The sequence below is a fragment of the Corvus hawaiiensis genome, chromosome 5, assembly GCF_020740725.1.
Source record: "Corvus hawaiiensis isolate bCorHaw1 chromosome 5, bCorHaw1.pri.cur, whole genome shotgun sequence".
Taxonomy (NCBI): Eukaryota; Metazoa; Chordata; class Aves; order Passeriformes; family Corvidae; genus Corvus; species Corvus hawaiiensis.
In genome coordinates, this window is record NC_063217.1 from 2533287 (window position 1) to 2556471 (window position 23185).

General features: G+C 69.6%; 2 protein-coding genes across 3 annotated transcripts; one reads left to right on the forward strand and one right to left on the reverse strand.

Annotated features, from left to right (window-relative positions):
* Positions 1–8368: 8368 nt before the first annotated feature.
* Positions 8369–11586, reverse strand: PCGF1 (polycomb group ring finger 1). Of its 2 annotated transcripts, none has more exons than XM_048303764.1 (9): positions 11236–11586; positions 10362–10467; positions 10116–10268; positions 9715–9786; positions 9518–9626; positions 9368–9401; positions 9143–9226; positions 8988–9068; positions 8369–8528 (listed from the first exon to the last, which is right to left on the reverse strand). In XM_048303764.1, exons 1-9 carry the CDS (start codon positions 11329–11331, stop codon positions 8481–8483), a joined length of 783 nt encoding a protein of 260 aa, XP_048159721.1. In that variant the 5' UTR covers positions 11332–11586; the 3' UTR covers positions 8369–8480. The 2 variants fall into 2 exon arrangements, with proteins under 2 accessions (XP_048159721.1, XP_048159720.1); XM_048303763.1 differs by having other exon boundaries at positions 9143–9229; positions 11236–11584.
* Positions 11587–18647: 7061 nt separating this feature from the next.
* TLX2 (T cell leukemia homeobox 2) lies at positions 18648–23157 on the forward strand. Its single transcript, XM_048303770.1, is given in 4 exon segments — positions 18648–18671; positions 18673–19030; positions 21475–21712; positions 22122–23157. Coding segments are annotated over 4 exon segments (837 nt in total). The 3' UTR covers positions 22339–23157.
* The last annotated feature ends 28 nt before the right edge of the window (positions 23158–23185 follow it).

The following is a 23185-nucleotide window of genomic DNA, read 5'->3' on the forward strand; positions in this document are numbered from 1 at the left end:
TGCCGGGAGCCCCCCCGCGCCGGGGGACGGGACCCCAGCAATTACTGGCAATAAATCTTGACCCTGTGGTGGGCTGGGACCTCAGTGGAGCCGCGAATAATGGGATTACACCTGGCTCCGGTGGATGGGGATGGATGTGTCGGGAGTCGGGGGAGCCAGGGGAGACGGGGATCCCTCCCTGGGGCTGTTGGCAAATCATCGATTCATTAACACGAGCGGCATCGCCCCCCGCGCTCCGGGGGGGCTGAGCACGGGGGGAGCGTGGGGGAATGGGGTGGGATGGAATGGGATGGGGACGGGAATATGGACATGGAGGACAGTGCAGGACTGGGGACACACGGGGCCCTGCACGTACCTCGACTGCTGCCACACCCGTGTGTCCGTGTGGGCACAACCAGCCCAGCAGACTCCCCGCGGCCGTGTGTGCGGGCACAGCTGTGTGCAGGCGTGTGCAGGTGTGCAGAGGCACGTGCAGGTGTGCGCAGCCGTGTCCAGGTGCGCATGGAGGGCTCACGGACACACACCAGCTCACATCCAGAGCCGCCACACGCGTGGAGCCACGTGTGCCAGTGCCAGGGACGGGCCGGGGTCAGCGGGTCCCGCCAGCCCCAGCCCCAGCTGCCGCACCCCCCGCCCCCGCCCCGGGATCCCCTGCTCGCTCCGGGGCCTCCATTTGTGCCTGGGCCAAACTCCAGCCAAATGGGCCGTGGGCGGGGGGGGGGGGTTGCATTTCAAAGGCTCCGGCTGCAGCAAACGCCGCTGCCCCCCCGCCGAGCTATCGCCCGCCCACGCCCCCTGACCCCCGCACGGCACGGCCGGGATGGCGGGGACTCCCTGTCCCCTGCCCCAGCAGAGGGACCCGCTGGGACCCCCATGGGGTCGGGGTCCCTCCAGAGTTGACCTGCGGCTGTGGTGCGGCGGGGGCACGCCGGGGTGTTGGGGCGTGGGATCCCCGTCCCGCCGTGGGGCAGGGCCGTGCCCGCTGCCCACCGAGCGGGGTTTTCTGTGCCGGGAGAGGGGGGGCAGCAGCGGGATGGGGCGGCTGGAGAGGCTGGGGGGCTCCGAGTGCCTCCGGCGGGTGCCTAGCGTGGGGCACCCCCAGCCTCCCCATGGCACCGGGACCCCTGGGAGACCTGCTGTGGGCAGCGGGACGGTGGCGGGTGCCGCGGCGGGGCCGAGGCGGCGGCGGGGCCATGAGGATTCAATTAGGGCTGAGCGCGGGGGACTCGGCTCGGAAATGGCCCGTCTGGGCGTTGACAGCCCGGCCCCCGCCCAAGATGAACGACCCCCGGATTAAAGTGCGCAGGGGTGACAGGGGCACCTGAGCAGGGAGGGGGCTGGGGCGGCTGCTGGGGGACGGGACCCCGCCTTTGGCACGGCTACGGGACCGCTGAATGGCCGGGAGGGGGTCCCCAATGTGGGGGGGGAGGGGGGGAGACGTGGCACCAGGGCCACCCCTAAACCTGGCTGGGGACACCTCGAGCAATGTGTGCCCACAGTCCCTCGCCGCCACAGTGGTGGCAGCAGAGTGGGGGCACCCCGGGGGTCCCACGGGGCTCTGCCATGCGTAGGACGGGGTGGGGGGGGGGCGGCACTCGCCCCTGTCATCCCGCAGGACCCCGAGGGGACCGTCCGTCGCTGCGAGCACGGCACAGGGCTCGGGGGATCGATGGCCGCGCGGGTCACCGCTGCCATTAACCCCGGCGAGGCAGCGCCCCGAGGTTAATTAAAAAGTGAAGTGCAACGAAACGCGGCGACGGCGGGGGGTGACAGCGGCGGGGGGTGACAGCGGTGATGGGGCCTGACAGCAGCGTGGGGGTGACAGCGGCCGGGAGTGATGGGGGTTGGCACTTGTACGGGCAGCGGGCACGGTGGGTGCTCCAGGGGACACTGTGGAGTGCAGCCGCCAGCACGGGCTGTCACACTGGGAATGGGGGTGCGGGACAGCGGGGGGGCAGGTGGCACTCGGAGTGTCCCCGTGTCACACGTGCTGCCTGGCAGAGCCTGGTAGGAGGAAGAAGAGGCGTCGCAGAGGAAGCCCCATCCTTCCTCCTCCTCCCACCCCAGCGCTATTCTTAGCCCCGGTCTGTCCTGCATCCTCCCCGCCTGGCGGGGTCCGGCCCTGCGCCCCGCGGGACCTTCGGGGTGGGACAACGGGGGGACCCTAAGCGGGGACAACACCATGGGGATCCCGTCCCTCTCCGGGCCTCGCTCCCCGCCCCCAGCCGCCACCGTAACTTTAGACCCGACAGCTGCTCCGAGCCGGCCGCCTGCAGCCCCCACGGCCCCCGCAGTCCCCACGCCACATCCCCCACGGCACGGCACGGCACGGCACGGCACGGCACGGCACGGCACAACACTGGGTATCCCCATTCCCTGGGGGCTGTAGGGGGGTCTCTGCTACCCTGAGGCTGGGGCGAGAAGAGGGAGATGAAGCCCCTGGTGCCCCTCTTGATGTGGGGAGAGGAGATGGCACGTGGCACCCATCTCGGAACGGGAACCGTGATGACTGTGTCACCCCCATCACAGAGACCCCGAGGCCACTGCCTGTCCCTGGGACGCGGGGACGTGTCGCTGGGTTTGGGGATCGGGGAACGGAGCCCCACCGGGTTTGGGGACTGAGGGATGTCCCTGGCTGGGGCAGAGGCTGCGCGGTGCCCGTGGTGACTGAGCCCGTGGTGACCCCGCGTGGCGGGACCCTCGCGGCGAGGCGGGCACGGCGGGGTCAGCGGCGCATTCCTGCTCCCGCGGGGCGATCCGGTTACCGGCCGGCCCAGCCCCGGCCCCGGCCCCGCCATTAATCTTCCCGGGTGCCCTTTGGAATTTGCCGCCCGAGGCCCCGGGGGGTGTGGGGGTCCGGGGGGCGTAGGAAGAGGTGGGGGGATGGATGGGAATGAGGATGGGATGCAATGGAGACGGGGATGCAATGGGGATCCGGATGCAATGGCGATGGGATAGGTACAGGGATGGGGGTGGGGAGGGAGCAGACCGCAGTTCAGCCCTCCAAGAGCACCCCCTCATCGTGCCGGGTTCCTCCCGTTCTCCCCAGTCCCTGTCCCACCGTGAGAGCCCGGTGCCGCCGTCAGAGCCCCGGGATGATGGCGGCGCGTCCCCTCCCTGCCGGGATCACATGCAATTATCCGGCAGACGGAGACGCGGCATTGCAATAACCCACCCAATTGATTTAGGGATCAGGGGACTGGTGGGCGACAGCCGTGGCAGAACAAGCCCCCCCCCGGTTGGAGAGGGGCTCTGGGGAGAGTCCCCGGCCTCTGCTCTGCCATGGGACCTTGGCATCGATGCCAGCACAGCCATGGCGGGGGCTCAGACCCGCGTGGTGCTGCCGGGACCCCCCGTACCGGGGTCTGAGCAGGGTTTGGGGGGTTGAGCGGCTCCCGGGGCGCCGGCTGTATCCCTGCTCATGGAGAGGGAGCCGGGAGCGCCGTCCTGCTGGTAATGGAGCCGCTGGCCCCGAGGGACGAAGGGTTTCCTGCGAGGAAGGTGGGACAGGGAGGGGAAGACAATAAACCCCAGGAAATGCTGGGAATAGCGGAGGGAACGGCCGTGCCGTCAGCGCTGGGCCCGGACGGAAGCCTCGGGGCGCTGGGGGCAGCCAGACAGGAGTGGAGGGACCGTCCTAAGCCCTGGCACATCGGTTGGGCTGTCGTGGACACTTCCAATCTTGCTGTGATTTGTCCCAAATCCTAACCCCGGGGTTATCCACATCCCGTTATACCATCGGGAGTCAGGGGAATGGGGGGTTCACAGGGAAGGGACCACAGTGATGTCCATTCTGATAGCACCATGGCGCTCTGGTGAGTCCTTGTCCTGCCCTGGCAGGTCCCAGGTGAAGGTGGGCTCGGTGGGAGCCCCTTGTCGGGCTGTGGCCGTGGGCACGCGGACATCAAACCCCTGTACTGGGATGGCTGGGAAGCACCAGCGCGGATGGGCCGGGACAAACCCACCAGGAAACACCGACTTCAAAGGCTGGAACAATGGCGGGATGGCGAGCGCCACCGCACTGGGACCCCCAGAGCACTGGGACCCCCACGGTGGCACTGGGGCCCACACCATGGCACTGACACCCACACCGTGGCAATAACACCTGCTTTGTGGCACCAGGACCCACATCGTGGCACTGGGATCCGCTTCACGGCACTGTCACCCTCATGGTGTTGGAACACACATCGTGGCATCAGGACCCATGCCACAGCACTGGGAATCACACCACAGCACTGGGAGCCATGCCACAGCACCAGGACCCACACCGTGGCACTGGCACCATGGCACCCATGCCGTGACACCCACACCGTGGCACCAGCTGCCACGCCGGGGCACCAGCACACAAACCACAGCACCTGCACCAGCCTGGCCCTGGGGACCCGTCTGGCACCCCTGAAGAGCACCCACACCTCTGTGCCCACCTGTACGCCATGTGTGCATCCCCTGTGCACTCCATGGCATGTCCCATATCCCATCCCATATCCCATCCCATATCCCAGCCCCTGTCCCACCCGTGCACGGGGCAGAACCGCAGGTATTGGAGCCTCCTCCTCGCATTCCCATCCCGCCGATCCCTGTGGGGCGTGCCAGGACGGTGGTCCCGCAGCGCATCCCCCTGCCCGTGCTGACACGCAGGAAGCCGGGGGGCGCGGGGGGGCCTGCAGACATCAGACAAAGGCTTGGAGGAAACTCGGGCGGCCAAAATAAACCGGGAGATGTGAGGGGGTGCCCTTGGCCCCGCTCCCACGGCCCCACCACCCCTCACACCCGTGCCAAGAGAGGCTGGCGGTGCTCGGTGCCCCCTTTGCTGGGGACGTTCGCCCTGTGACCACCCAGCATCTGGGACTGGGCGTTCAGGGAGCCGGCGAGTCCGGGGATGCCGGTGGCAGGGCTTGGTGCCACGGCTTGGTGCCGCGGCTTGGTGCCAAGGCTGCTCCCATCACCAGCCGAGCTGCTCCGAGCAATCCCGGGGGTTCCCCGGGGGGCTGCAGTGGGTGTTGGGGTCCTGGGGGCGGCACTTTCCCAGGCCCTGCCATGACCCCTCTGTCCGCAGGAAGATGCCCCTCCCTCGCCCCCCTTCCCACGCCGGCGGGCATCCCGGTGCCAGCGCCGGTGCCCACATCCTCAGGAAGCGGACAGGAAGCACAGGGCCGGGGGGGCCAGCGGAGGTGAGGAGGGCACAGTGTGGTGGGGGCTGGGTGGGGGGGGGCTCAGCGTGGGCCCGTCAGAACCCCCTGGCGTCATTTAGAGCCCCTCAGGCGGTGACAGGAATTAAATTGCGTTTGGATTTTCTCATCAGCCTCATCCCGGTGCTTCGTTACAGGGAGCGTCCCCGCGCTGGCGCGACGGCTCATTCCCGTCGTGACAGCCGCGTGCCCGTGTCGCGCGCCGCTGGGCATGGAGTGGGGTGGGATGGGATGGGATGGGATGGGATGGGATGGGCACCACAGGGATGGCCGTGTGCTGCCATGGGCCCAGTGAGTGCTCTGGGGTGGGAGGAGATCAGGGTGTGTCGCAATACTGTGTCACACGTGTCCCCACGGTGCCCACCCGGCCCATCCCACCATCCCAGTGCCCACCACGTGCCGGGATGCCGGGCATGGCCCCTCACCCGGCAATGGGGTGTGAAGGTGTCGACGCCTCATCTGTCTTTGTCAGGGCTGCGTGGAGCCGGTGCTGCCGGAGCATGGCAGGGACGGTGCAGCCGGGGGGGCGCTGCACAGCCGGGGGGCTCAGCAGCCCGGGGTCCACCGCCTGTGCCCACCCCCAGGTGGGACACCCAAAGTGAGAGTCCATGGGGCTGGTGGGTTTTGTGGGGTCTTTGCAGGGAGCTGGGGGTGAGCACCAGTGAGGGGCGGGGTGGGGGTTGTGGGGTAGGAGGGGGCAGTGCCTGGCGACACTGGCATAGGAGGGAGGGGTGACGCTGTGCCCCCCGCCCCGGGCTGTGCTGTGCCCCCATTGTCCCCCACTCTGGCACAGGAGCTGCAGGGCTATGGGGGCGGGGGGCTTGGGGAGTCTCTCTGTGGGGTCCCTCCCACTGACCCCTCCCCCCCTCCCCCGTACTGCACCTGCAGCCCCCTGGCACATCCGTGCGATGTCGCCTCTCACTCCCCATCCGGGCCCTGGGACCCTCCAGGCTGGGGATGCCACCACCCCCAGTGGGAGCCCTGGGGGTCCCACATAGCCAAGGAGCTCTTAGGGGTCCCATCCTCCTGGTCATGTGGGTCCATGCCATGCCCAGATCCTCTCGGGCAGAGCTGGGGACCCCCGACCGTCCCCCAGGTTGACAGGGGGATGAGGGGCTCAGGTTTCCCTCTCTGCCGGGCTGGAGCCGGGGGCCATTAGCCCCCTCAGAGCATGACGGGGCAGGGGGACATCAAAGTGCCTTCAGCGTGACTGCGCCTCGGGGGTACAGGAACATCTCCCCAGTACCTGCCCCTGCCACGTCGGATCCCCCAACCCTCATCTCCCCCCTCTCCGGGGCAGCCCCCGTGGGCGCTGGGGCCAGGCCGTGGGCGGGGGGCTCATTTACCAACGTCAGCCCCGCAGTTGGTTTGAATTAGGCTCCTCCGGGGCCGGCGCTGATAAGGGAGGGGGTGCAGGACTGGGGGGGCGTGGGGGGCTCCGGGGGGCTTCCTGCTCTGCCGTCTGTAACTGGCTGCCAGAGCCGCTGCTGACAGACACGAGGACAGCCCCCGCCTCCATCCGTCCATCCATCCATCTGTCCCTCCGTCCATCCATCCATCCATCCACCTACACACCCACTCCCCCACAGGCAGTCCTGGTTTGGACCCCCGTCCTACAACCCGAGCCCTCCAGCCCTGTTTGGAATTCCCATCCTGCACCTCCACTCCTCCAGCCCTGGTTGGCACCCCCATCCTGCACCCCCAGCCTTCTGGTGCCAGCTGGGATCCCCTTCGCACACTTCCATCTCTGCATCCCCATTTAGGGTCCCCAACCCATCCTTCTGACCCCAGCTGGGACACCCGTCTTGCACCTCCGCCCTTCCAGCCTCGGTTGGAACTCCAATCTTGCATCCCAATCCCTATGGCCCCGTTTAGAACGCCCATCCTTCTCCCCGACCCATCCAGCCCTGTCTGGGACATCCATCCCGTGCCCCAAACCCTCTGTCCCTACTCGGGACGCCCACCTTGCACCTGAAGCCCTTCAGCCCTACTGAGACCCCCATCCTGCTCCCCCAGCCCTCCAGTCCTATTTGGGACCCATTCCACACGCCCGCCCCTCCCTCTCCACTTGGAACCCTAATCCTGCACCCCACCCCTCCAGCCTCATTTGGAGCCCCCATTCCGCACTGCCATCCCTCCAGCCCCGCTTGGGATGCCCCTTCCTGTGTCCCCATGCTCCGACGGCCCTGCAGCCCCCGCGTTTCCCTCCGTCCTTGTGGGGGCCCGCCCGGTGAGCGATGGCCGACAGCTGGGCCGGGCCGGGCCGTAACCGGATCCCCCGGCAGCGGCAGCGGCGGCGGCGCGGGGGTTCCGGCGCGGGGGACCAAGAGCAGATCTCAGTGCGGGGCCGGGGGTGAAGGATGGGCCACGGCGCGCCCTCCCCGGCGTGGGCACGGGGCACCCGGTGCCACATCCACGCGAGGCCGGGGGGTCCCAGACCATGCCCGCCCCAGGATGGGACACCCGGTTCGGGGAGAGAGGGTGGGGGTGTGATCCCCGACAGCCGCCCGGCACAGCCCGGCACTGCCACCACCGTGCGGGGGGGACGGAGCGGGGTCAGGACCGGGGCGTTTTGAGCCTTTTGAACCTTTTGAGCCGCAGCCAGGGCCCCTCCGGAGCCGCGTTCCCGGGATCCCCGGGATCACAGGGATCCGGCACCTGTTCCTCCCGCAGCACCGGGGGCCGCAGCCCCACCCCAGGGACAGACCCACCGCCGGGACCCCCGCGCCCGCAGCTGTGCCCGTGGCTGCCGCGCGCGGATCCAGATGGCGGAATATTATCCCGGGCTAATTAGGGCCGCGCGGGGCGGGGGGGCTGCGAGGTTCCCCCCCTTCCCCGGCAATCAAAGGGCCGATGACTTTATTAAGGCTCATTATGTGGGGCGGGGGGCCCTGAGGGGCCGGACACGCGCCAGGCAGCCGTGACGGGATCGATCTGGGGAGTGCCCTGCCCGCACGGCTGTGCGGGGCTGAGGGGCTGCGAGACCCCCCGGCACGGCAGGGGAATGGGGATGGAGGGGGCTGCACTGCCCCACTGCCCACAGCGCACCCCCAAGCTCCCCATGGCTCAGCCCCCCACATGCAGCCCCCACAGCTCCTGGAGCTGCTGGTGCAGAGGGGACCCTCCTAAGACCCCCATAGCAGCCCCCAGTCCCCCCAGACAAAGCAGGGAGTCAAGGGGGCTTTTCCACAATTTTATTCCAAAAATAAACTCGAACTGGGGGTATAAGTTATGGGGGGCGGGGGGGCGGGAGCAGGGCTGCATTGGGGGGGCAGCGCCCACCCCCCACCCCTACCTCCTCTTGTCCTTGATGCTGTAGTGCAGCACGAGAGGCGCGGGCTGCGGGGCAAGGCAGGGGTCAGAGCTGGGGGATTCCCGCCCAGGATGCCCCTTGGGGCAGAGACCCCAAATCCCAGTCCAGGTACCCCCCAAGACAGGGACCGCCCATCCCAGCCCCTGACCCCTCAGGCCCAGGACTCCCTCCCAGCCCAAGATCCCCTTGGAGCAGAGACCCTGAACCCCAGCCCAGAAGTGCCCTGGGACAGGGACCCCCAACCCCAGCTCGAGGACCCTCCTGGGGCTGCACCCTGAACTTGGCCAACCCTTTTGGGGACCCCCCATTGCCTGACCCACACAGGGGCTGGGGATCTCCCCAGATCACCACTGCGGCCACCAACATTAAAGATCCTCCATCCCCCAACCCCATACTGCCCTGAACCACACCCGGAAGGTCACCCCATCACCTCCCCGGTTGGGTGAACCCCAAAATCAGAGGTTCTCGTCCCCCCTGATGCCCACCTTGCCAAACCAGCGTGAGAGCCAGAGCTGCTTCATTGTCATGTGGTCGGGGAGGGGCTCGTTGTCAAACAGGATCTGCACCTGCATGGGGAGGCTGCATCAGGGGGGCCAGGACACCGCTGGGGGCTGGGAACCCCCCCTGGACCCCCACTCACGTGCTGCAGGGGCAGCCCCAGCCGGTGGCACAGGACCCTCCGCAGGTGTCGGATCTGCGCCCGCACCGAGCACCTCACGTACTTCTGCTGCAAGGGGCAGGGTGAGTTGGGGGACTGTGGGGGCCTTCGAAGACCCCACACCCCTCCCAGGACCCCACACACCCCCACCACGGCCAGGGTGAGAGCTGGGGGCCAGGGGTGGGAGCTGCAGGGACCCCCACTCACCTGTAGCACAGCCTTGCTCTTGTCCTTGCTGGAGCTGTGGTGGGAAGAGAAAGGGACACGTGTCCTGGGTCTCAGGGGTGGTGGCCACGCCCAGTGTCCCCCGTGTCCCCTCCACACCCCACTGAGGGGCTGCAGCCCCCCTGGACTCACCTCAGCTTCTCCAGGCAGAGTGAGACGTGCTCGTCGTAGCGGAAATAGTGGGCGCGCGAGTGATCGAAAGTGCTGTAGGGGAGCCCCATGGGGTCACCCCCCACCGTGTCTGGGGACACAGGCGGCACCATCAGCCCCCTGCACCCCCGGCAACCCCAGCACCACGGCTGGCTGCCCCCCGTGCCCCCCTGTCCCACCGTCACCGCTGGGCTGTGTCACCCGGTCGAGGCCACGGGACTGGTAGAACTCCCGGATCCGCTTCTCCTCACCTGCAAGGGAGAGGTGGCTCAGGGACACACCTGGGTTTATCTGCCCCTGAGGGGGGTCTCTGGCTGTCCTTGGCACCCCCTCCTCACTGCTCCCACTGCACCAGGCCCCTGCCATAGACCCTGTCCCAGTCCCCATCCCTCTCTCTCTCCCTGTCCCATATCCCCATTCCAGTCTCTGCTCTGCATCCTGGGCCCCATCCCCATTCCTGACCCTCTCCAGCTCCCCATCCGCATCTCTGTTCCCACGGAGACACATCCCTGCTCCCACCATTCTTCCCCCAAGCCCCCCCACCCTGTGCTGCAGGCCATGCCCCCCGAGTCCCCCGTACTGTGCTGCAGGCCGGGCACCAGCTTGTAGACGATGTCCTGCATGACCCGGTCCAGTTTGAGGTTGAGCAGCGGCTGCGTCTCGTGGATCTTGGTGTTGCACATGGGGCAGTACTTGCTGGTCTGTAGGTACTTCACGATGCAGCTCTTGCAGACTGGTGACAGGGACAGGTGTGGGGGGGCTGGGACCGCACCCCAAAGGGACTCACAGCCCTCCCCAAGCCCCCCACCCAGGCGGGGACACTCACAGGTGTGCAGGCACTCGGTGATGGTGGTGGCGTCGATGAAGTACCCGGCACACAGGAAACACACGATGTGCTCGTTCAGCTCCTTCATCTTCACCTTCACCTCCTCCTGTGGGGACACCTCACTGTCACCTGGAGTGTCCCAAGACCACCCTCACCTGTCACCTGGAGACCCCCGAGACCACTCTCATCCTTCACGTGGAACCCCTTAGCCCACGGAGCTTCTCCTGCCGTTCCCTTAATATGCCAGAAAATGGGATTTTGGGGAGGGTTGCACCTCTTGCTTTGCTTTAATATGCCAGAAAACGGGATTCTGAGGGGCTGCCCCCCCTGTCTTGCCATAATATGCCAGAAAACGGGATTTTGTAGGGATGGCCCCCTGACTTCCATTATTACACCAGAAAATGGGATTTTGAGAGGTTAGCCTCACTGTCTTACTTTAATATGCCAGAAAATGGGATTTTTGGGGGGCTATGCCTCCTGTCTTCCATTATTACGCCACAAGACAGGATTTTGGGGTGCTGCACCCCCTGTCTTGCCTTAACATGCCAGAAAACAGGATGTTCTGGGGCTGACTCCCCTGTATCCCCTTATTGCACCACAAAACGAGATTTGTGGAGGGCTAGATACCCTGGTTTGCCTTATTAGGTCAGAAAATGGGATTTCGGGGGTCCGGGGACACCCCCAATCCGGTCCCGGCCCCGACCCTTGACCACGCCCCTTTCCACTGGCCCCGCCTCCCCGCACCGCCCCTCGGTCTCACAGCGCCCCCCAGCGGCGCCGCCGCGGCACCTCCCTTCCCCGCCCGAGCTGGCCCCCGGTGTCGCCACCACCGCCTCCTCCCGGTGCCTCCCGCCCTCCCGGTACGGCCGCTTGCCTCGTTCCGCAGCGGGTCCATCTTGTAGACGGCCTGGAGCTGGTTCCGCAGCCGCATGGCGATGGCCATCGGGCCCCCCTGAGGAGGCGACGCCATCTTAGAGCCGCCTCCGCCTGTGGCCTCGCGCACTTCCGGGTTCGGGGCGGGGCCGCGGCGAGCGGCGGGACTACAACTCCTAGCGTGCCCCGCGCGTTGCGAGTCGAGGCGGGCAGCGCAAGCTCGGCCGTGTGCTGACCCTTCACCACGACCCACAGGGAGAGGCCCAGGATTCCGGGACCCCCCCGACCTCGTCCGTGACCGGGGGACCCGCCGGGAGCCGCCGCCACCGGACCCGCTGTGTTTAGGGGAGGGTGTTCCCGGCACTGACCAATAGCGAGAGGGCATGCTTTTGACGGACAGCAGCGGCCGCCAATCAGAGAGGGCGCTACGTGCGCGTGGTGCTGCGGAAGGCCGCCAGAGGGCAGCAGAGCAACGCGGGGGAATGGGAGGGGCGGGGGGGGGCAAGGGGGAGTGCGGGGGGGGGGGGGGCACGGGAGGGAACCGGGGGTACGGGAGGGGTCAGGGCGGGTCTGAGGGGGTCTGGGGGCTGCGAGGGGGCACTAGAGGGGCGGGGAGTCTGAGTGGGGCGCGGGGTCCGTGCGGGGGGCTTAGGGAGTAATGGTGGGTTAGAGGGGCCCGTGGGGTGTGCAAGGTCTTTGGGGGCTCCGAGGTCTTTGGGGGTCTCGGAGGATTCGGGAGAGAACACGGGGGTGTCCCGACTGGGGCACAGGGTGAACTGCGGCGGCGAGTGCCGGGCTGGGCTGAGGGATTCAGTGGCACAGGCAGCGGTGGGGTACCGGGGTGCTGGCAGCGTTGGGGTGCCGAGGTGCAGGAGGAGCTGCAGTACCCGGGTGCTGCAGGATTGGGGATGGCACTGGCAGTTCGGGGTGCCGGGGCACTTTGGGGTGCCAGGGTGCTCGCAGTTCGGGGTTCAGGCAGGGTTGGGGTGCTGCGGTGTTGCTGGGATACCGTCGTGCTGACAGTTTGGGGTGTCGGGGTGCTGTTGGTGCTGACGTTTGGGGTGTCCGGTGCTGGGGCGCTGGCAGGGTTGAAGTGCTGGCAGTTCGGGGTGTGGGGTGCTGGAGTGATGGCAGGTTGGAGTGCCGAGGTGCCGATAGTTTGGGGTGCCAGCGGAGCAGCCCACGGCCCCACCCAGTGCAGCCGGAGCCGCGCTAATGAAGGTTTGGCTCAGGGGAAGCAGCGGCCGCGCTAATGCGGAGCCGAGACGGGTTCCCCACGGCCCCTCACAGCCTTCCACGGCCCCTCACGGGCTGTGCACCCCCCGGACTCCAGACCGGACGGCGGGGAAGGCTGCTGCCTGCCATGGAGTGGGAGCGGGCAGAGGACCACGGCGGGACCCCCGAGCAGGAGCTGGCACTCACCACCCTAGCGTGGAGCTCCTGGCACACAGCCGCGCTGCCAGCCCTGCTCCGGCACCGGCTCCGCACCGGCTGCCACGGCCAGGGACAGTGCGTGTTTGGGGCTCTTGGATGCATCTCGGTCATGATCTCGGTCCTGATCCAGGTCCAGGTTCTGGTCCCGGTCCCGGATACGGGTCGGAGCACTTATGCCTCCCCGTCACCTCAGCTGCCTCAGTGTGCCCAGTCCAATCGCGCTGTCCCTCCTGCCCGACCGAAGCGTCTAAGCCTGGCCCCGTGCGACACCGGCCGAGCCCCAGTGACCCCGGTGCTAGCCCCCCGTCCCGGGCCGCGCACGGTGTGTGGCCGGGCCCCGAGACCCCCGGGACCCCACCGGGAGCAGCACGAGCCCCTGCTGGTGCCGGTACGCCGGCGGGCAGAGGCTCCGGACCAGCCCCCGCCCCGCCGCCCGCCCACCCCCTGCCCGCGCCTCTGGGGAGGCGAGAGCGCGGCGGGGGCCGGTGACCCCCGGCTGGGGAGGGTCTGGTCCCATCTGTACCTGCCAGGAGCCATCCGGGGAGGGGCGGGGGCCTGCAGGGGTCACAGCGGGGCCAGCGCGGCCCCGCGGAGGGGCAGCATCGCTTTCTGCCGCCGCCGTGAGGAGAATCGGCACCGGCACCGGCACCGCACCCGGGACCGGCACCGATACCGCGAGCCCCGGCCGGGCGAGGAGCGGGGTCTGTGGGTGGCTCCGGCACGGGCCCCGCGGGACCGAGGGCAGAGTCCCGAGGCTGGGGTCCCGGCAGCCGGTACTCCCGGAGCCGCCCCCGCCAGCCGGGCACGCGCGAGGCCGCGGATCCATCTCGGCGTTAATAATTGATGGCGGGAGCCGCCGGGGCTGCGCGGGGCTGCGGGGCCGAGGCTTTTAGCTCAGCCCTGCTCAGATATTCAGCTCCATTTCCGCGGCAGGGCCAGGGCGGCTCCTTCTGGGAAGTGCTGCCGGGCGCTTTCCCGGCCGGACTCCTCGTTGGGGCTGAGCGAGGCTGGGCTGAGGCTGGACACACTCATGACCGCAGTGGGCAGCGTTACGGCCCTCCCCCCCTCCCCCCCCCCCCCCCCCCCCCCCGTCCGGTCTGTCCCACTGCACCGTGGCCGGAGCTGAGATCCTGTCCTGGCATCCCCATGGCCAGAGCTGCTGTCCTGGCCCCACATGCCGGTTCTTGGCCCTGTTAGGCGCTCTCTGGGGGCAGTGTGACTGTGGAAGGGGTGTCTGCCAGCAGGTGCCAAGGTGGGCAAGGGGCTGTGATGTTGTGGGCATGGGTCCACCAGGGTGGTGGGCAAGGTGGGCAGGGGTCCCTGTCAGGTGAATAGGGGTCCCCCAAGGAAGGCAGGGGACCCCCAGGGCAGACAGGGGTCCCTGGCAGGGTGGGCAGGGGTCCCTTTCAGAGCGGGCAGGGGTCTCCCGGGGGGGGCAGGGGTCCCCCATTAGTCCCTCTGAGGTGGGCAGGGGTCCCTATAGGGCAGCGGGGGCTGGGCACTCATGGACTGAGCTCCTGCCTAATGCACCGAGTACATCTGCAGAATCCAATTAACCTTCGATAACGAGGCCCTGAGCGACGTGGCTGTCAGCGGCCACCAGCCACCGGCACACTGTGGCCCCCCGACGGGTCACCAGCCCACCAGGACGGGCAGCACAGCCCCCCCCCCCCCCAGCAGCCCCTGGCTAGTGTCAGACTCTGGGGACGTGGGGTTGGGCACCCTGAGGGCACTCGGTGTGGGAGAGGGTACTGGTGTGTCCAGCCATGTGTCCCGTGGCTCCTGGGCACTGGTCCCACTGACCAGTCCTGCAGCCCAAGGGGTGGGGGCTGTGCGTGCCCCCCACTCCCACAGCAGCCCCCTGCTCCATCCCCCTCCCCACTGCCCTCACCCCACCGCAGGCCTGGGGGCTCAGCTCCCGCCCCGCTGGCATCGGAGCTGGCCATGGCGGCTTCCCCCCACGCAGGGCTCCCCGGGACCCCCCCTCGCCAGGGAGGTGCAACCACATCACCGCTGCTGCCCCCCCCAGCCCAGACTGTGTCCCCCAGCCCCTCTGACCCTGCCCCCAGACTACGGAGCTGGGGCCACGGGGTGGGTTTGACGGGGGTGGCCCGTGCTACATCCCCAGACCGGACCCCCAGCACCCACTGTCCCCCGCCGCAGGGGCTGCAGCCTGGGTGTGCCCGGGGCGAGCAGCCCCCCAGCAGCCGCGAGTTGGCGTCACCGTGCCACCGCCCCCGCACTCATGTGGCACCCGGCTCCTCCCCGAGGACACCGCGCAGACGCCGAGGGCCACCGTGACGTCCGAGCGGGCGACTCGGCCGTCGGGTCCCCGGGAGCCCACGGGGGCCATCCGCGGCCACAGTAACCCCATCCCAACTCCGTAGTGGCTCCATCCTGGCTCCATCCCGACTCCATCCCATCCCCATTCCGGCCCCATCCATCCTCATGCCAGCCCTCCCGGCGTGTCAGCCGGGTCGGGGTGGGCACCGCGCCCACCGGCTGCTGCCGCCTCACCCCGCGCACCCCGTCCGGGTGCCGGCGCCCGCGGCGGGCGGGCGGCGGGGGGCACCGGGAGTGTTTCATGCGGTTAAGAAGTGTCTGATTGAGGCAGGAGGCGCCAGCAGCTCCCCCGGGAGCCGCAAGCCAAGGACTGGAGGACCAAATGCAGGCTAAAGTAATCCAATCTGGGCTGGTTCATCTAATTAGCCCAGAATTAACCCAGCAGCCAGAGAGGAGCTGACTGTCCCTCCAGTTTGCCAGCGGGTTTGGGGGGAAGCGGGAGGAAGAAGGGGACGTCCAGCGGTAATGAGATTACGGGGGGGAGCGGGCGGGAGCGGGTGCGCGGCAGCCTCTGGCCGGTGGGAACGTGGGGCCCTGCCAGGTCCCCTCCGCGCCATCGCCGTGATGGCCGGGGCACCGAGGCGGCCGCCGGCGGCACCGGGGACAGGCAGGGACCCGTCCTAGCGACCCCCGCCCCAGCAGCAGCTCCCGAGCCCGCGGCGTCCCCGTGGGGGACGGGGGCACCGGCACGGCCAGCACCGGGGACGTGGCACCACGAAGCCGCGCAGCTGCACCGGCAGCCGCAGGGCAAAGGTGGGGGACGGGGCAAGGAGCCCCGGCAGCTTCGGGCAGCACTCCCGTGGTGGGGCGGGCAGGGGCCAGACCCCACAGACCCCATAGACCCCATGTGCGACCCCCTGCTCCCAGCACGGCTGTGCCGAGGGGCAGAGGGGCATGGAGGGCACGGGGCAGGGAGATGCTGGTGTAGCTCTGGCGGTGGCAGGGCCTGGCGCTGCGCTGGCTGAAGGCTGATTCCCTCCTACAAGTGGGCAAATGCTCCTTTTTCTGCCACATCCCCTCCAGCTGTCACTGCCACCCATGAGAACCGCCAGGCCCAGCCCCTTGGGGTGGGAGGAGGCACACACCGAGGACACGGGGGTCCCTGGTGTGGCCGACAAACGAGGAAGGGTTTGTACTGGCACACTGGGGGGTCCCGGGCGCAGGGACCCTGCCTGGTCCTCGCAGTGACTCAGGGGACCCTGGGGCAGGCACAGGGACACGGAGTCCTTCGCGGTGGCCCAAGGGTCACTGTGAAGACAGAGCCAACCGCACAAGGTGGTGACAGTGAGGGGCCCTTGGCCAGCGGGGTCCATGGGAGGGGGACACCCTGCACCCACAACCAGGGTGGGAAGGGGCTTATGACTCTTTGAGCACCCTCAGGTCTTCCCTGCGCCCTCCCAGGGCAACCCTGGCCGTGGTGCTGGAGGGTGCAGGGCAGGGGGGCTGCTCCGGCCGGGGGTGCCGCCTGCAGACCCCCGTGGGCATGGGGCGGGCCCTGGCGCAAGCAGGCGCCGGGTGAGCCCGCATTGCCCCCGGCCCCGTCACAGCCCCCCAATCCATCTCCCGGCCCGGCAGATTCCAGCCCCTGGGCACGGCAACATCTGCCTCCTGCTCCGGGTTCAATTAACCTGCTGCCGCCTCCTCCTCCGGCACCGGCCATTTCCTCCCGCTGCCGCTGCCACTGTCACCGCCACTGCCGCCACTGTCACCGCTGTCACTGCCACCGCCACCACCATGGCTGCACCCCACGGGGTCACAGCGGGTCCTTTTGCCGCAGCAGGTCCGGAGCCGGTGACTCTTTCCGGGTGGAAAAGCCGCAGCGGGAGCGCTGGGATTTGTCCCGGCACCTGCCGGGCTGCGAGCAGGAAACACCAGAAAGCCACGGCGCCTGCAGGGCAGGGTCCTGGTGTTGTGTCCCCCTTTCCTTCTGGGCACACGAGGCTCCGTCGGTGCCCTTGGTGTGGAAGGGGGCAGCTCGGCCGTGCCCGGTGCCGTGGTGGGACGCGGGCACGGCCGAGGGTGGCACAAGCGTGTGCCCGTGCAGCCCTGGCGCCCGCGGCCCCACACCCCGGCAGAGCTGCGGCTGCAGGGACGGGCACCCCACACTGCGGCGAGCCTGGGACCACCCGGTGCCCCCCGGTGCCTGCAGTGCCCCTGGGATGTGAGGTGCCCCGGGGTGTGCGGTGCCCCCGGTGCCCCGGGGCGTGCCGCGCTCCCGGTGCGGCAGCTGCAGCCCCCGGTGCCGCCGTGATTTACAGGCGCAGGCCCCGGTAATGTCATTTGCCCCAGACCGGTGGCGCCAGGGTGCCCGGGAGGCCGCCCTCGCCCCGCCACCCCTGTCCCGGGGCCGTGACCCGCCCGGGAACCGCCGGGAACCCACCCGCGGGGCCGCCGAGTCGCTGTCGCGATAGTCGTCGGAAGACCCGGCCCAGCCCGTGCCGCTCTCCGCTGCCGTTACCGCCCGCCGACGGAGCCGGGCTGGGCTCTGTGACCGGGCTCTGTGACCAGGAAAGGCGGGGCGGGGAACCGGGGTCCATCCCAGGGAACTGCGGGTCGGGGATCGGGGTCTATCTCCGGGAATGGCGGGGCCAGGGGTGTCGGACTCCATCGCCCTGAACAGTCTGGTCCGTGGAAAATGGGGTCCATGCTACCGGGAACGGCAGGTCCCAGGGAACGGGGATTCATGGCCCGGGAACTGAAGGTCGGCGTGGGGGTCGGTGCCCCTGGAAAGGCGGTTTCTTGGGAACCGAGGTCCCTGCTACCGGCAACGGCGGCTCGAGGAGATCGGGATCCATGTCCCGGGATGGGTCCGTGTTCTGGGAACGGCGGGTCGGAACACCCCCTGGGTCCCCGCACCGGGCGCGTCGGCTCCGGGGCCGCCAGATCCATTCACTCCCGTATGGACGAGCTCGGCGGGAACCGGGCTCGGAGCGAACCCTGAGCAGCCCAGGAGCCGGTCCGTGCGCCCCGCGATAACGGCGCTGGGGCAGGGACCGCTTCGTGCGCCCCGGGAGGGGCGGCTGGAAGCGCCGACGGGGCTGCAGGCGGAGCGGGGACGCGGAAAGGCGCCGCGCTGCTGCCCGGTGCGGCCGCGGCTCCGGTGGACCGTGTGGGGGGGGGGGGTGCGGCGGACGCCCCGGCGGGGCGAACGGGTACGGAGCACGTCGGTGCACGGGGGGCGTCCGGGGACCGTGCGGGGCGCAGGCGCTCGGGACCCGACGGGCCCGTCCGCTCGTCCCGGAGCCGGGGCGGGGGCCCGGAGCGGCGGGGGCGGGGGGGCCCCGGGGCGGGGGCGGGGCCCCGGGATGTCAATCACGGGGCGCGGCCGCCAATCAGGGCGCAGGCGGTGGGAGTTCGGCCGGTCCGGATGGAGCGGGGCAGAAAAGCGCGTCCCGCCAGGGCCCGCAGCCCACCCGCGCTCCCGCCCCGGGGCCGCCAGCGGCTGCGAGCCATGCCCCGCACCCTGCCCCGGGCCCGCACCCGCACCCGGCACCTGCCCCGCACCTTGCTCCGGGCCCGCACCCGCACCTTGCACCGCATCCTGACCCGCACCGGGCGCTCCGCGCTCGTCCCCGCCACCGCCCCCCGCCGCCCCCCGGCCATGCCCGCGCCCCGCCGGCTCTGAGCGCGGCCGGGATGGAGCGGGAGGGCGGCGGCCCGGGGCCCCCCCGCGCCCCACGAGCCCATCAGCTTCGGCATCGACCAGATCCTGGGCGGCCCGGAGCCCACGGGGCCGCACCGGCCGGCGGCAGAACCCGACTACGGGCTCTACGGCAGCGGGTACGGCCCCGCCGGTCCACTCGGCTCCTACAACCTCAACATGAGCATGAACGTGAGCGTGAACGTGACCCCCGCGCCCGCCGCGCCGCCCGCCGGAGTCATCCGCGTCCCGGCGCACCGGCCCGCGCCCGCCCCGCCGCCCGCCGCCCCCGCCGCGCCGCCGCCGGGGCCCGCGCTGCCGGGGCTCACCTTCCCCTGGATGGAGACCACGCGCCGCATCGCCAAAGACCGGCTCTCAGGTGAGCGGGCGGGACGGCTAGTGGCGGCTACCGGCGGCTACTGACGGCTCCAGGGATTCACACGGCACCGGCGGCTCCCGGGGTTCCGTCGGGGCGGTGCGGTGCGGTGCGGCGCGGCGGGCGCGGCGCGGCGCGGGTCGGAGCGGACGCGGGGACCGGACTGGGATGGCGACCGTGCGCTCCACAGGTTCCCACAGCGCCCGGTCCTCGCCCGCCGCCGTCGGGGCCCGCGAAAGCGGCTCGGGGTAGACGCGGCCACCGGAGGCTCCACCGCGGCACCGGACAGAGTCCGGCAGCTCCGGGTGGAGCCTGAGGGGTCCCACCAGGCTCCGGTCTCGAGCTCCACTCCGTGTCTGGTCCTTTCCCCGGTTCGGAGGCGCCGGGTGGCGACCCTGTCCCACTGTAACCGGGAGCTGCTGGAGGCTGTGGGGAGCCGGGTTGTGGGGTGGGTGCTCTGTGGGGTGCGGAGTGAGGGCTCCCTTGGAACGCAGGGTAGGGTGAGGGGCTCTGCGGGGTGTGAGATGTGGTGTGGGGGCTCTGTGGGGACAGGATTGCACGGTGGGGGACTCACCGTGGGACTGCAGGACAAAGCCTGTCCATGCACAGAGCAGATGCCCCAGCCTTGTGAACCCCGGACGGTGGGCGCGGTGGTGGGGGGCATCTGTGGGGTGTCTGGGCGTGGGATCCCAGATCTGAACGTGCAGGGATCAGTGTGGAACACTCAATGCGGTGCTGCGGGAGAGGCCAGGGCGGCCCTGTGGCGATGCAGGTGTTGGGGAGGCGGCGAGGGGCTGTGGTGCTGCCCGGTGGGGCTGCGGCTGCGCGCTGTGGTGGGGGTTTAGCACCAGTGCTGGGGGGATTGTGCTGGTTGCTGCACCCCCGAGTAGCAGGAGCGGGTGCTGAGGTTGGGGTCCCGGGCACTGGGGCCGTGTGCGGGTGCCGGAGACCCCCGGCCTGGCTCGGCTCTGCTCCCGCCCAAGATGGCGGCACTGCCACGTCCACAGTGTGTGGCCACACGCGGGGACAAGGCTGGAGGCCGTGCGGGGCTGGGGGCCGAGTGCCGGCCGTGTGGGCGATGGGGCGGTGTGGGGTGGGAGGCTAGGGGCTGTGGTGGTCCCGCCCGGGCGCCAGCAGAACCGTGTTCGCCTCCCGGCCCACCCCGCCATCGCAGCGGTGACGAAGCACCGTCCCCGCGCAGGGGTGGCGGGTGACGTCCTCGTCTCCTGCCTGGCGCCAGCGTTGGGTGGACGGGGCGGCCCCTCCCCGGCACGGGGTCTCCCAGCCGCAGCCATCACTCAGCACCGCTGGCCTTGGGGTGGGCTGCGGGCAGGAGGCATCTGGTCCCGGCGAGGGGCCGCCCCGTGCGGGGAGGGGGCGCGGGGGCCTCCGTCCCCCCGACTGCATGGCTCCACCTGCGCCAACCGTGTCTGCCCCCGCCGGCGGCCAGGTGGCCTCCTGGGTGCGGGTGGGAGGGAGGGTCTGTGGGCGCCAGGGGGTCCCTGGGCTGCTGTGGGGCTGTGCCCCACATCCCTGTGCCATGGGGGCCTGGGGCACCATGGCTACCCATGGTCCCGGCCATGTGCAGCCCTGCCCATGCGGTGCTGGCCCTGGTGACGGCTGTGGTGCCATGGGGATATGGGGCCATGGGGTCATGGCTTGGCCAAGGCCGCTGCCAGAGCAGGAGGGGTGCAGGCGTTGGGGGCTGACCCCGCCAAGCCTTCTGTTTCCTCCATGCTCTTCACTACTCTGATGCTCCCTGAAGCTCTGGCAGCTTCTGGGGCTGGGATGTGGCACGTTGGCCTCACCGGGGCTGGCTCACACCTCAGCTGGGCAGGGACAGCCCCTTCCCCGGCCCCTGGCACTCGGGCAGCTGCTAGTGACCAGCTCAGGCACTGCTGGCACATGGAAAGAGACACTGTCTGCCTCCCAACAGCTTCTGCGGTCCCATCCCCTCTCTGGCAGGGCTGGGCGGCCCCTGCAGTGCCGCGACGGCTCCTCGGGGGCTGCGGCAGGGCTCGGTGTGAGGGGAGGGTGGTTTTGTGCGGTCGGAGCCTGATGGTTCCACATCAGTCCTGTGACGGGGCCAGCCCATTCACCCCGACATTCCAGTGCCGACCGCTGGGCTGGGGAGGGATCGTGCCGTGGGGTAGGAAAGGGGAAGGATCCTCCCTCCTGCCATGTCTTGAGCTGCCCCCGGGTCCCTGAGCTGGGGGAGTGGGTGGGGACGACACTGGGTGTCCCCCTCCCCTCCTCTCCCAGGCAGCACTGGTGTCTCCCCTGGAGCTCCAAGTCCCAGTGGCCCCCGCAGAGCTCCTCATGCCAACGTGCCCCCCTTGAGCTCCCCATCCCCATGGCCCCAAGCCCCCTGACATCCCCCCAGGGTCCTGCTCTGCTGTGCTTTGTCGGGGTCCCCCTGAGCCCACATCACCCCGCTCTCCCCGCAGCCGCGCTGTCGCCCTTCGCGGCGACACGGCGCATCGGGCACCCGTACCAGAACCGGACGCCTCCCAAGCGCAAGAAGCCGCGGACATCCTTCTCCCGGGTGCAGATCTGTGAGCTGGAGAAGCGCTTCCACCGGCAGAAGTACCTGGCCTCGGCCGAGCGTGCCACCCTGGCCAAGGCGCTCAAAATGACGGACGCCCAGGTCAAGACCTGGTTCCAGAACCGCCGCACCAAGTGGAGGTAACAAGGATGGCCCGGGGGTAGCCGCCTCAACCATGAGCCCCCCATCCCTCTGACAGCCCCAATCCCCTCATCCCTCTGTCAGCCACCCCAATATCCCTCTGGAAGCCACCCCAGTATCCCTCTGGCAGCCCCAAACCCCACATCCTTCCAGCAGCTACCCTGTGCTGCACCCAAGCCCCACATTCTGGGAGAGGATGGGACTGGGATGGACCAGGAATGGATGGGATGGGCTGCCCATCACCGTGGCACCCCCTGTGCCTGGCTGGGTGAGGTCTGCTGGTGTTGTGGGATGTGCCACAGTGGCACATGGCAGTAGTAAGGAGATGAGGGACAGGGCTGGGGGGCAGTAGCCCACTGGCACGTGGCAGTGCCAGCTGCGGTCCGTGCCAACGGTGGGTGTCTGCAGGCGTCAGACGGCGGAGGAGCGCGAGGCAGAGCGGCAGCAGGCCAACCGGCTGATGCTGCACCTGCAGCAGGAGGCTTTCCAGAAGAGCCTGGCGCAGCCGCTGCCGCAGGACCCGCTCTGCATGCACAACTCCTCGCTCTACGCCCTGCAGAACCTCCAGCCCTGGGCCGAGGACAACAAGGTGACGTCGGTCTCGGGGGTGGCCTCTGTGGTGTGAGGGCCCTGGGTGCTGCTGATGTGCCTGGAGGTGGCAGTGGGAGCCCGGTGGGCTCTGAGTCTGGACCATGGCAGGGAAGGGGCTGCAGCTTCCTGGGAGCCCCCCACTGGCAGCCCCCTCCCTGCTATGGACAGCCCCCCAGGACCACCCAGGAGGGAGGCTGAGCCCCTGTGGTTGGACTCAAAGATTCACCAAATCCCACCTGGAGCACTGCTGTGGGCAGCCCCCTGCCTGGACCCCCAGGAGCCCGGGGATGGACCCCCACACCCTATGGACCTCTGCAGCTCCCTGCCTGACCCCCAGGAGCCCAGGGCTGGGCCCCTGCACCCCACAGATGTCTGTAGCCCCCTGCCCAGACCTGTGGGAGTCAAGGGCTGGGCCTCTACACCCCATGGACACCTGCAGCCCCCTGCCCGGAACCCCTGGGAGTGGGCCAGGAGTGGGCCCCCACACCTGGCAGGGTTCTGCAGCTCCCCCACCAGCAGCTCCGTGGGTCAGGCTGGCTCCCCTTGGACCCCACAGCCCCCAGCCCACCTGGAGCAGGGCATGGCTTGGACCTCCCATTCCTGGTGCTGGAAACCCCCCACCCTCACAGCGGGGTCTGCACCACCCGCACCACTTGCCTTATCCCGGTCGGAGTTTGCCACCTCCGGCTTCCATCTGTGCCCTCCGGGCTGGATGAAGGACCGTGCCACCCCAGCCCCCCAGTGGTGGGACAGACTGATGGCCTGGGCCCCCGGCCCCCCACCCACTGGTCTGTCAGCTCCCTGGGCCTGGACGTGCCCCCGCAGCCCCCCGCCATGGACTCGGGGTGCCCCCCATACCCATGGATCGCACCAGTCCCCGA